The 14,128-nt window shown below is 49.1% G+C and overlaps 1 protein-coding gene across 1 annotated transcript in view; it reads left to right on the top strand.

The window, feature by feature from the left end:
- The window catches only part of UTP20 (UTP20 small subunit processome component), a 1,051,825-nt gene that overhangs the window by 889,078 nt on the left and 148,619 nt on the right, over positions 1-14,128 (top strand). The window contains exon 53 of the mRNA XM_085653318.1: positions 4,283-4,352. Within this exon, the coding sequence (XP_085509444.1) occupies positions 4,283-4,352 (70 nt within the window). The remainder of the gene's footprint in view (positions 1-4,282; positions 4,353-14,128) is intronic.

Below are 14,128 nucleotides of genomic sequence, written 5' to 3'. Positions count from 1 at the left end.
GTATAGGGATCGCACTGACTCTGCCTACTTATTGGAGCGGACACACATGGGAACCCACTCATTACACACCATACTCTATTCGGCACCGATGCGTCAGGTCCTCCCCTCTAATACTACTGTGGTGTTTTGGGTTTGGAGGCAAGCCTTGCGCAAAATTGGATGGTGGGGTAGACTTACCAAGGAGACCCCATTGTGGTCAATTGGATTGTTGCCCCAACTGGCTGGTCTGGCGGGCTTCCGAACTGGAATGCCATCGGGATCTCCACCCTTGGAGATGTGATGCAGGGTATGGCTCTTAAATCTTTTGTGCAACTTCAGCAGGACTTTACTATGTCCAAGACCCAATTCTACAAATATTTGCAGCTCCACCATGCTCTTCTCCCTAGTGTTTCTAAACTGGAGTCCCTTCCAGACTTCAGTCCTATTGAAGCCAAACTGTTCATGGGGGATCTCCAGGATCACAAAATTTCCAAAATATACCAGTCCTTAGTGACTTATAGTTCCACCACTTTGGGTAGACTCTGGTATTCCTGGGAGGAGGATCTAGGCCCATTGGAAAGCGAAGACTGGACAGAGGCTCTCTATTCCCCTAGAGAGGCTGCTATCGCTATGTGGCTCCGCTTAATTCAATTAAACTATTTACACCGGGTGTATTATATCCGTGTTTGTCTATATAGGGCCGGCCTGATAGCCTCTCCGCTTTGCCCGCACTGCGGGCAAGAGGATGGAACCTTTTTTTCATATGGTGTGGCAGTGTGGGGTTATTGTGCGATTCTGGCGAAGAGTGTTGGCATGCCTGTCGGACGTTCTGGGATGGGACCTTCCCTATTCACCTAGGCTTGCAATCCTACATGTTATGGAAGGGATTGGAGGCAACATTTACAAACGCCACCTAATGTTTTTGGGTTTTACGCTAGCTAAACGCGACATTGCATGCCATTCGAAGGCGGTTGCTTCACCCCCCTTGGCGGCATGGAAGAATGGCTTAGACTTCAATATGGGTCTGGAGCTTACGATTTTGAAGGCCAGGGGATGTCCGCGTAAGCACATAAAGATCTGGAAACGGTGGGCTGATTATAGAGGACTTTCGTTGGAACCCGTCTCACTTGGTATGGACGCGCACTGAATATGGTATGTTACAATGTAGTTCGAGAGTGGCTCGGCCTGGCCGGGGCCTTCCTCTGTATTTCCTTATGATTTCGTTTCTCACCGTGAGGGATGAGCTGCAATTGCTGGGGGAGGATATATTGACAGTGCTTTGTGGGGTGGGGGTGGGGGTTTATTGCTTTTCTTCTGTTATTACATGTTACCATATAATTTGTAAAGCATAAACGTCAATGCTTTTATTGCATCATATATGTGGCAGACGTTCTCTGGGTTTCAGGGCTCTGCAGAATATTTGTGGCTTGACACAATAAAATATGTTTAAAAAAAAAAATTATATATATATATATCACTTATCTTAACTGGTCACTGATCACATTGCAGAGTCCCAGGATCTACACTGTGTAGTCATATCTAAAGACTGCTTCATTCGTTTTTCTAATTATATTCTCTAAATTCTTGCATCTTCAACTGTTTTCCCTCTAGTGACCATATGATAGCTACCACAGGTTTAGGGTCTTTCTCACTTCTCCCTAAAACATGCTTCCTGAAATTCAGATTGTCCATCCCTCTCAGTGCTTTTAAACAAAAAAAGTCTAAAATGACACTGATTCCACTCAAAAGGTACTCTACAGCCCTCTTCTAGCAGAGTCATTCATGGACCTGGGTCCTAACCATGGCGCTAAAGCAAATAAGAACAGTGAATGTCTGCACTATGGTTATTTGTTTCTGTAACCAATTTTTGTATGCTGATTTCGACAAGTTACCTATCGCTGTCATCATGTCCTCTTCACCTACACTAATGGTCACGACAGGGGCAATGCTCGGCTCGGTCTATCATCCCCTCCCCCCCCTCCTCCAGAGGCTGCTACAGCAAAACCGCTTTAGTGTGTCTTTGCCAGCACACAGCCACCCTGACTGAGGCCACCACAACAGGTGGGTGCCCCAAATTGTCCACCAGGGGTATATCCTTCCTTTATTTTCTTCCCCGACTTCAGAGCAGCTGACAGAGGACCATCTTTCTATCTTACAGCAGGAAGTTCAGGCACTTTTGGCGAAAATGGCTGTAGAGGTAGTTTCGACCTCAGAAGTAGGATTCACGTGTTACTCCCGCTACTTCCTTTTGCCGAAGAACGTAGGCCTTCGTCCTATTTTAGATCTTTGCCCTCTCAATGCTTTCCTGCGGAAGGATAAGTTGTAGATGCTCACACTAATAAAGGTCCTGTCTGCCTTTCACCCTAGACTTGTTGGTGGCGTTGGACCTGCAGCTTGCTTATTTTCATATCCATCCTGCAGGCCCACAGACACTACCTGCAGTTCACTGTGGGCCTGGAGCATTTTGAGTTTGCGGATCCCCCATTTGGCCTTACCAGTGTCACTCGGGTGTTCACAAACGTTATGGTGGTGGTTGCAGCATATCTTTGGAGGTCTGGAGTATCGGTTTTCCCCTACCTCGACCAGTGGCTGCTGAAGGTGGGCTCACCCCAGTTAGTCAACAGCCGCCTCAAGATGAAGGAGAACCTCCTCACTTCTTTGGGATTCATTATCAACGTGCTAAAGTCACACCTTACTGCTTCAGACTGTTCTTTGTATCAGAGCAGTTTTGGAGGAGACTGCAAAAGATCTGTAGTGGTGGCTACTGGCCTGTGTTTGGGCCTGTGACAGAACCCTCTCCTTGCTCCTTGACTATTCAAATCACCCGTTCTCATGAGGGTTTTGCAAAGTTTAAAACATTTTTTTCCACCTAAATCATTTGTGATGCCCCAGTGGGACTTTATCTTGGTGATCACTTTCCTCACTTTCTCGATGTGTACCCCTTTTGAGCCATTGCACAGTTATCTCTTGAGACTTCTGACCTTAAAGACAGTCTTTTTTTGTCACCATAACATTGGCTAGACTTGCGGCAGAAACTTCAGGAACGTTCTATGTGTGAATCCATAGTGTACTATATTCTTTCTTGATAAGTTGCTTCCTTGGACCTGGACTACTTTTTTTCTACCCAAAGTAGTCACTCCTTTTCATGTTAGTCAGGCTGTTAACTGTCTGGCATTCTTTCCTCCATCTCATTCTTTAAAGGAGGAAGAGAGACTTCATCATTTGAATACTATAATTGTAAATTTATTGACCGTACTAAGGAACATTTATGGACGATCAGCTCTTTGCATGGTTTTCCAGAGCTAAGAATAGTAAAGTTGTGCAAAAACATATCCTCTTTCAATGAATTTTTCTCTGCATAAGGATCTACAAAGGCACTGGTGAAAAACGCAGCCCACAGAATGTTTTGATAGCTCATTCCAGCAGGGCCACAGCGACTCCCACTACATTAGCTTACAGAGTACCTGTCCTGGACATCTGTCAGGTGGCTATGTGGGCTCATATAGCACTACTGCTTCGACAGTCAGGTTCATTGAGAGGAACATTTTGCCCACTTAGTCCTGCAGGACTTTTTGGTCTGATCCTGTTCCCAGATCCACTACCTTATGAGGTACTGCTATGGTATCTGTTCACAAGGCAAGGATTCTGCAGTTAGAAATTTACAGAAGGACAACTTGTGTTTAGTAACAATATTTCTGGTGGATTCTCTATCTAACCACAGATTCCTCACACTTCCCGTATTATGAAGTGGATTATTTTCTATCTGAAAAGGCACTGATCTAGAGATCTGCATGCTGATCATACCAACTTGCTGATGGCCTCGGTGTCTCAGGGGGCGGACAGCATAGAAAGCAACGCACATCAGCGCACATATGCAGCTCTGCTCATCCCTTTCAGATCCTAACAACATTGGCGCAGAGCCGCACAACACCACCTAACAGTGCACAGGGTAAATGCTCTGAAACTTTCCAGATCCAGTCTGATGCCCTGGGATTATTCACAAGGTAAGGAATCTTTGGTTAGATAGAATATACACCAGAAAGATTGTTAACTTGTTCTTTGAGGAATTTAAAATATTGATTGATGGTTCAAAATCTTATTCCGTTCATAATCTGAGGAAAGAGTGACGACATTTGTGGATTAAAGAATGAAGTAAAATTAGCTCAGTTATCAAGCCATCAAAGCAAATATGGCACATACAGTTAGTGAGCTATACAATTAAAAAAAAACCAGAAGAAATGCCTTTTGTAGGGCCTATAGCTAGTCTGAGTGTATTTTATCCTATTCTTGTTTTCTGTTGCAGTTATGAATATGAGACTGGAAGAGAATCAGCTTTGGAAATGTTTGCTTACCTCTTCCAAACATTCCCACAGGTGAGCCTTTATATTAATTGTGTGTTAATATTTAATATTAATTAGCAATTGGTTCATATTTTGTCATCACCAAGTATTGGTGTAAGTGAACATACAGTAAGACATGTCCACTTTAATATCGAAAATGGTCACAAATGCCGGATTTATTGTACTTTGGTCTGCTTCACTGTTCTAGTGTAATAAGTCAAAGAAAATAGTTATGCTCACCCAAGTATCAAAAAAATCCCATCAGTTCCCATAGATGCCTACACTGAGGCCTTCTTTTAGTAAAATTTGGAGCTGAGATTGTGGATGAAGATATAAATCGTTTTTAAGTTGCTTTTGAATGGCAGTTCTAAGCTGCCACTAACTAAACTCCCCCTCCCCCTCTCCTGCACATGGTCTCCTGTGGCAGTGACTGAGTGTCCCCCTTTACGTCCTTTCTAAAATATTTCAAAAGGTCGAGCTAGATGAGTGGTTTTAATGTTGTGGTGAATTTCGGTCAAATGGAAGCAGGGTGTGATTTAGATTAATTGTAGCTGCCGGGGGATGGGTCTAAGTGCCGTGGAAGATGGCCGCTTGTTGAAGCGGCTCAGATCATCCTTTATTATAACCACACCCAACCCCATAACATCTGTCCTGCACCGTGCCCTCAAACTGATTCTGCGTGGGAAGGTGCAGGAAAGCTGTAGAGCTGCAGCAAACCATAGCGGCAACCACGGAGGGAGAGAGCAGACTTGGGGCATTCCCCCCACGAAGCAGCACTGCGCTCGTGTAGCTGAGCCATCCTGCGGGTGAATAGGAAGAGGCGCGCCAGCTGTGAGGCAGCCTCCGAGAGCCACAGCCTTGTGAGAGGAGGATGAGTGGGTAAGCGGACGGGCGGGCGGCGGTGAAGATGCTCCAGCTCAGCCCTTGAACGGCAGACCAAGAGATCGCTGGGGAAGCTGACAGGCGAGGCGAGATCGTCTTGCGGGTGAGGGCGAGTGCCATAACCCGGAAAAATGGTAGTGACCAGCTGCTCCTTGGTGGTACTGACGTGGCAAGCTGGACAGCAACCACAATACTGCACCTGCCTTAACCCCCATTCGGGGGCTGCATGAGGGGAATCAGGCTATACTGGAAAAAGGAAACCCTGGCTGCAGACACACAGAGGAGAGGCAGCCGATGTGCAATGTGGGAGCCATGTGAGGCTCTAGAGATTGGCTTGACTTCGGCTGGCAGACACCAGTGGAAATCCCGTCAGCCAGCTGCAGGGGAGCTGCCACTTTGCCCTTCTAGGGGAAAGCCGAGAGGCCGCAGGGGTAGACAAGGGGAGAGGCAGAAGCCCTGCGTAGGTGGCAGTGTGTACCACTACATTGCGGGTGGTGATGGCCCAATACCTGATGGGAGTGATGCTATAATGCAGGGTGGCGTTGCCAGCAACTTAAGGCCCATCCAGTGCAGAGCTACAACGGATAAAAGAGGTAAGGGAGGTCAAAGGACGGAGTCTGAGAGGCCCTGACAAGAGTTGATATGTTCCATATAGGTCCCCCTGACTGTCCACAAGTCCATACAGTTATGATGGGTGGCAAGGGCACAAAGGGACCTCAATAAACCAAACAGGATAAGTATGCCAGCCCCAAACAGTAGTTTGACACCATGACACGTGCGGAAGGGCAGGTCCTGCCTGAGGACCATGACATAAAAACTTCACAACCCTCACCGAAGGATATAATGGAGAGGATTCAAGGAGTGCAGGTCTCCCTAGAGCCTTAAATTGACTAGGTGACCACTGAAGTCAGCTACACAGAGCTGATAACCGCAAAGTGGGTGAAAGAGTAAATGAAAATGAAGCGGCACTGGTGAAACTTTGTACTAAAACTCTCAGGGAGCAGGTAAATAGACTACGGATTTAGGCGAACATAATGGGAGCGAAGTTGGAGGATTTTGAAGGTCGCTCACGGAGGAACAATATCAGGGAGGTTGGGGTCCCAGATAGAGCAGAGGGGCCCAGTGTGGATCTGTTCTTAGAGGGGCTTTTCCTGAATACCCTAAAATTCAAGGGACTCTCTAAGTTCTTCTCTGTGGAGTGGGCCCTTAGGACCCCGATCACCCTGCCCCGACAAGGGGCTTCACTGCAAACTATTATTACCCATCTCTTTAATTATCGAGATGTTATCCTACAGGCCACCAGGTGGAGCCCGCCCTTGAAATATGAAAATGCACCCATCAACATCTATCTCGACTTCACGCTGCTCGTACAGAAGCTATGGTGCAGTTTTGATGAAGAGAAAAGGGTACTGAGGCAAAAAAAACATAAATATAATGATGCTTTTCCCCGCAAGATGGGGAAACATGGCACTTTGTGAAATTGGCTGAGACGTGGGATTGGCTCAAGGGAAGGAGACCTGGTAAAAGACCACAAAACAAATGACCGGCAGTAGCGCCGCCGGAGAGGTAGGGAGACCCCGACAAAAGCAGGGGAACACGGTAGACAATTCAGAGGGACACTTATCCGAAGCAGCCCAGGAGAACTGTTCTGAGGGGGCAGTATTTGGGAATGTGCAAGGATGTGGGTGCCACCCCCAGGCTTCCCCAATTCCCCTCCACCCAGGCATGGACCTATGACAGGCGACCTGCACTTTTATGGGGCAGGCCTCCCACAGCTCTTGGCCGGCCTGCTGCAAATATTGGTACTGTATTAGGAATGGGGGATAATTTCACTGCACTATTACGATGACACTGGCCAAGATACCTGTTCGGAATATACTAGTTTTGTGGCGACAGGCGCTCTGCAAAGTTGGGGGAATGGGCGGGTTCGAGCTTATTTTGCAAGGTAGGGGGCTTTGTTTTTTAGAAGTTGTGGTGTTTTGCTCTGGTTTTACTGTTTGGTATTTTCACTGTCGGGAACCACAGATGTGAGGGGAGTCCCAGTCCCGTGCTGAGTGTCACACTGGATGTTGAAGGGGAAATACACTGCCCAGCTGTTAACCACAAATGAAAGACCGCTAAGCACTGAAAGTCCTAACCTGAAACGTTAATGGGCTTGGATAGTAAAACTAAAAGAGGGGTGGTGTTGCAATACCTCAAACGCCATTCCCCTGACATGGTGTTACTCCAAGAAACACACTTAATGGCGAATAACTGTGGAGGCCTGGATAGAGGGGGTTACAAAATGAGGGCCCAAGGCAACTACCCAGCTTGATCTATAGGGTTAGATATACTTAGTATGAAAACGGCTCCCATTATTTCCCAGCGGATATGGACAGACCCGTGTGGTAGATTAGTGGTAATTAGGGGACACCGGAGAGGGCCTCCCACTCAATCTCTGCACTGTATATATCCACCCAAACTCCACATGCTGGCCCTGTCATATGTGAGTTGTATGTTGCTGCTTCCGAAACACGCCTTGATCTTGGGGGTTCTTTTAATCTGCAAGCGGAATGGGATAAATTACCCAATAAAGGACAGCTGGAGAGAGCAGGCCCTCTTCAGGACTTTCTAACTGCAGGGGGATTGGCTTACCTCTGGGTCACTCACAGCGCCCACGATAGGCAATAAACCTGCTACTCAGGGGCTCACAGAAGTTTCTTATGAATAGTCTACCTCCTTACCTAGCACACACAGGTCCATCTCTATTCCGAAATACTTCTCTTGGCTAGAGCTATTTCGGATCACTCACCGATATGGACATTACTCTACAAGAGTCTGCCAATCAAGAGAGGGTGTGGCCCCTCTATTCCATGGCACCTTAAAATCCCCAGAATTGTAGAGAAACTGGCAATATACTGATCAATATTTCACAGACAATGAGGGTTTGGTAACCACAGCACTTACAATTCGGAATTAAATTAAATGAAAAGATGAACTATTAAGAGAGGGAGATTCAGGAGCTGGAGCTGTCACCATATAAAGCAGATGCTACTCTTATTACATAAGTTTCACCTCGCACAACAGCAATAGAATGACCTTCTGACGGACGCAGCAGTCGCAACCCAAAAGGCCACTACGCTGCGATTCTAATGTAGAAAACAAGGCTTGCAAACTTCTAGTTTGGCTGGACAAACAGGATGAGGCACAGTTTTGGGTCCTAGAGATCAAATATGCGAAGGGTGAACCTATTATAGGGAGCGATAACATTGCTGAAGTATTTGCCTTGAATTATGTCCGAGACACTTCGCCTGTGGTAGCTGTGGCAGGCGAGGAGGTGGGTGAGTTCCTCCCAGATATACGCCTGCCCCGACTGTCTTGTGAGGACTGGACCTACCTAGAGGCAGACATAGAGGTGTCTGAAATAGCAGAGGCAATTTTCAGCGTTCAAACCTGAAGAGCCATGGAACCCCGGTGGAGCTATATCGAACCATGGCCTTAAAATTAGCCCCAAACGTGTTAGCTATCCATAAAGAGAGTAAACAGAGGGTCTCCCTCCCACCAGATCAACTAATGGGCACTATTGTGGTGATAAGGAAAGACGTAAGACACCCTGATAACTGTGCCTTCTACAGGCCTATTTCGCTATTGAACATAGAGGTCAAGATACTCCTTAAGCTGTTGGTGATATGTCTGTGAAGAGTGCTCTTCTCCCTTATACACCCAGACCAATCAGGCTTCGTAGTGCAAGACTTAATCTTCGGCATCTATATGGAGTGGTGGGGCAAGCGGACACCTTGTGTGAACATGCAGTGGTTCTGTCCTTCAACACTAAGAATGGGGAAACATGTTGTGGTTGTGGAGAGGTTTGGTTTAGGCCACAATATATTCAATGGGTCCAAATCTATGCCAGCCAGCTTGCTAGGGTCTGGGTTAATGGGGTCTACTCCTCTGTGTTATAGCTCCAGAGGGGCACAAGACTGGGCTGCCCAGTATTGCTTCCGATCTTCACCTTGGCACTGTAACCACTAGTGGCCTGGATCCTCTAGAACCCACTGGTCAAGTGGCTAGAATGGGGAGGCGCGTGAGAAGATGGGATATCCCTATACTCGGACAATGTCCTGCTTTATGTGGCCGACCCTGAGATGTCAATATCCAGACTTGTGCAAATGATTACGAATTTTGGTAAATATTCGGGCTATGTCATTAATTGGCTCTAGTCACTGCTGTACCCACTGAGAGGCAAGGTACCGAACCTGCCACCAGACGTCCGAATACGGGTCATGTAGGAGGGATTCCAATATCTTGGCCTTTAGGTAACTAGAGACGTAGAACTATTGTTCACGCACAACCTGACCCCTCTTCTGGAAAGATTAAAATAAGATGTAAAACATTGGCACGCCCTCCCGTTCTCTGTGCTGTGAAGGGCAGCGCTATTTAAGATGTCTGCCTTGATTGCTGTATGTGCTTCAGAATACTTGCTTACTCAAGCTTTACTGTGGGACGGTGGCCCAGCAAAAATCGCAATGTCCAAGTTAGCTAGAAGCTGGTGGGATGGCGATATGTCCGGAATTCCGAATGGACAGCTTCATGCTGGGACACCAGAAATATCTAGCAGCACTATAAGGTAGACAAACCCCACCTACACTGCCACCGCACACAAGAATGGTAAATAAGCTATGGAAAGAAGAGACGCATTACCTCGGAGTGCAAAATACACTCACACAGATGACCCTACAATGGGATGCGGCGGTCTTGGGATCCCTAAGAGGGCTTCAGGGATTCACTGAGTAGGATTTGGTGGGATTTTGTTTTCACTCTTGGTGAACTATTAGGGGGTGGGGAGTTTGCCTCTGGTAGACCTTGAGAACCTGGCATCTACAGAGTTGTTCCGTTACTTACAGGTTCGGCACTCCTTGCAAGCCCTCGCACCACGAGGTATGATGATAGTGTAATCCACCCCTCTGGAAGACAGACTACTGGAAGACCCCATGACCAGGAAAGCTACGTTTTTGACGTATAGAAAGATATGAAAAAACTCACCCAGCACTATGCTCGATCTAAAGACGAATGGGAAAGGAACATGGGACCTTTGAAGATGAGGAATGGGAAGAGGCCCATAGGGGCTGAAAGGAACCGTCTTTAAAATGTGGTTTCCTACTGGTTCAGCTTAAAATATACCACTGCTCCTATTACTCTAGAACAACACTAATAAAAATGGGGCAGGTCTAATCTAGCCTATGTATCCGGTGTTGTGGACAAGAGGGTATTATATTTCGTATAATATGGGCATGTCCAATAATCCAGGAGTACTGGGAGGAAATCACAAACTATTCGAATTAAGCAGGATGGACTGCCTTTACTACAGAAGCGGAATAATAAATCCTGAACATATGAGGCGAGGTGGCGACCCCGCGGTACCAGAGGATATGGATGGTTTTGGGACGGAGCGTAGCTAAATGGAATATTGCTCGACTCTGGGGAGAGGGGAGGATGCAGAAGGCCAGATCTTTAAAAAAAGATATGGGCTGGTGTATGCATGCCTAAAAAGTGGTATATAAAAGTAGGGGGTGCCCTAAAAGAATGGGAAAAAATCTGTCATAGATCAGGGATCCTCTGGAATATAGCCAGTGACACGGTGGAACCACAAGAAAAATTGGCCCCATTGTCAATGGCCAGATACCAGAAGAAAAGATGGTGAGGGAGGAGAGATGGGATCTGCGGGATTTCTAAGTATGATATGGATACTTTATGGCATATGCAAGACAGAGGATGGTTATGCCCATTGGTATTGTTTTTTCTAATAGGATGTTTAAAAAGATATTGTGGCTGTAAGTTGGTGTAGTCTGCCAGGTTTAAAAAAAAATATGCCTCTTCGAGAGCCTTTATAGACTTTAAAAATGGGAGGAGGGTGGCTACTTCTTTGAGGCAGGCACCAGGTTGCCTTTTTATTATCTTAGTGGGGCCTTCCACTTGTAGTAATTTTATTAGCAGTGTGATCCTCCAATTAACCAAGTATAAATAAAAGAAAATTATATCCACTAATAAATTGCTGTCATAATTATGGTGATATTTCTAACCTCACCTGGTTTTTCTTATGTATGTTTAAATTATATGCTACTTCCAGTTATTAAATGCATGCACCTGAAAGAGACGCGTTAGTGATAGATTCATTACCTTATAATAATCCCCAGGCGTCAGACTGGATCCGCAAAAGTTTTCTGCTTAGCAGTACCCCTGCACGCCAGTAGGTGGCGTCGTACGGCTCCGCGTCCGTCAGTGGCATCGTACGCGCCGGAATGACGTCACAGAGACTACTTAGGCGCCACCCATGCGCGCTGACGTCAGTTCTTTCTTTTTCTGCGCCAGAAGCGCAGATCCGGATTGAGCACGTACCTCGGTCCTTTTTTGACCACTCTTTTGAGACATTTTGTCTCCTTCTCTTGTCTCCTGGTGCACATAGGGATGCCCGGCTTTAAGTCTTGTGGGTCGTGCCACTGTAATATGTCGGTGGCGGACCCCCATGATGTCTGCCTCTACTGCCTGGAGAACAACCATGACTCCCGGGATTGTTGGGACTGCCGTGCCATGGCCCCGAAGGCATTACGGGAACGGCGCCGGAAGTTGCTGGAGGTTCAGCACTCCTCTCACCCTCGCTCCGGGTCTAGGGGCCGTTCGCGGGACCGCTAGCTGGACCGTAGACGTCGCTCCTCGGACTCTAAGTCTTCACCTTCAGATTCCGGTAAGTGACGCCATAAGAAGAAGTCGAAGAAGCGTGTTCGCTCTCCAACGTCCCTCTTCGCTCCCCAGAGGCGGACTGGGGGGACAGGGGCTCTGCCCCTGTGGCTCCTCTGGAGCCTGGGAGTCCCGCAGCCTGCCCGCTATACCCGGGTCCGTCGGCGACTCCCGAACAGAGGCAAGAGTTTCTTGCTGCCTTGGACCGCCTGTTTAGGCCTCGGGCTCCCGCCGGTGTGCCTGCGGGCCCCGTGTCCAGATCCTGTTGACCCGGCGGCACCGCTTCCGGCGCCAGCCCCGGAGCCACTGGATCCAGCGCCCGCGGCTCTGACCCCGGCGCCACAAGGTGCAACGCCGCTGGCTCTGGCCCTAGGCGCCACGCTGGGTGCCGTTTATCCCACCCCTGCCCTGGTTCTCGGACCATTTCGTTCCGACCTGGGATCCTCATTGGGATCTGGTTCCGGGTCGGCACCGGCCAGCGCCGCTGGCCCCCTCTCCAGCTCCGGTCCTACCGCCGCAGCCGGCTCCTTCTACCCCGGAGCCGGATGAGGACTGGGACGGCTCCGAGGACCTCCTTGCGTGGCAGTGTGACTCCGAGCAGGTTTGGGTGGACGACCTTTAAGATGCGGATGAACTTGATGTTTCTTCTCACCTGGGGTTTGCCTCGCCTCCGCCTACTATGGAGGAGGGCGCTTCCTACACTGTGGTGCTGCGTCGAGCCGCTGAGACTCTCCATCTCGACCTCCCAACAGTGGCCCTTAAGACCAACCTCCTTACGGAGGTGCTCCAGACGGCGTCTATGTTGTCGGAGCCGCTGCTCCCTTTCAATGAGGCCCTTACCGAAGTCCTCTTGGGTACTTGGTTGCGGCCGGCCTCGGGGGCGCCAGTGGATAAGAATGTTGCTAGGCGTCATCACCCGGTGCCTGGTGATCCCGCCTTCTTGACCACTCATCCCACGCCTGAGAGCCTGGTCATTCAGGCCTCGACATCGCAGAGTGCCTTTCCCTCGGCTCCGCCAGATAAGGACTCTAAGAGGCTGGACCAATGTGGCAAGAGGTTGTTCTCCTCAGCCAGTTGAGGTCGGTTAATACCGCCTGCTTATTGGGCCGTTACTCCCACGCAGTGTGGGATTCGGTGGCGGAGGTTCTACCTCAGTGCTCTGAGGAGGTCCAGTAGGCTGTCCTTTACCAAGTGATTGTGGAGGACAAGGATGCGGCAAAGTTTCCCATCAGGTGTGATTTGGACACCGCTGATTCGTTGGGCACGGCGATTTCCACAACGGTGGCGTTGCGGCGCCACTCCTGGTTGCGTTCCACTGGGTTCTCACCCGATGACCAGAGCTCGCTCATGGACATGCCCTTCGATGGCTCCCGCCTCTTTGGTGATAAGGCTGACAATGCCCTGGAGCGCTATAAAGACTCTCGTGCCACAGCCAAGTCTTTGGGTCTTTCCTTGAAAAACCCTGCCACAACGGGGTTTCGTTCCTTTTGTAGCCAGGGCAGGGGTACCCAGGTGCGCTCTTCCAGCAAGCCTGTGCAGAACCAGCCTCAGCGAGGCCGTGGACGTGGACGTGGGTTCCGCAGGGGCGGGTCTGGTAACCTGCATGTGGGTGTCGATCCACTTCCACCACCGCTGCTTCCGCCTCGAAACCTTCCTAATCCGAGCTTCAGGGGGCACCCCACGCCAGTGGGTGGCAGGGTTCACCCCCACCTCCACCACTGGCACGAGATCACGTCAGACAAGTGGGTGCTGCAGATAATCCGCCAAGGTTACTCGCTCCCCCTTCTGTCCTCCGCCATACCGCATGTCCGGAGATCATTTGGACCTTCTCTGTCAGGAAGTCTCGGTCCTCCTGGCCAAGGGGGCCATCGAGTGCGTTCCTGAGCCAGAAGTAGGACATGGTTGTTGTTCCCACTACTTTCGGGTCCCCAAGAAGGACAAGGGGGGCTTGCGCCCCATCTTGGACCTCCGGGACGTCAATCGCTTCCTCCGGAAGGAGAAGTTCAAGATGCTCACTCTGACTCAGGTCCTGACTGCCCTGGAGACAGGATGGTAGCGTTGGACTTGCAGGACGCTTATTTTCACATCCCTGTCCTGCCGGCCCACCGGTGTTACCTGCGGTTCATGGTGGGCCAGGAGCATTTTCAGTTTGCCGTGCTCCCCTTCGTTCTTACCAGCGTCCCTCGGGTGTTCACGAAAGTGATGGCGGTGGT

This window comes from Triturus cristatus, chromosome 4_1 (genome assembly GCF_964204655.1).
Source record: "Triturus cristatus chromosome 4_1, aTriCri1.1, whole genome shotgun sequence".
NCBI classification, from domain to species: domain Eukaryota; kingdom Metazoa; phylum Chordata; class Amphibia; order Caudata; family Salamandridae; genus Triturus; species Triturus cristatus.
Note: the sequence above shows the minus strand (reverse complement) of the source record. Positions and strands in the feature narration are given on the sequence as shown.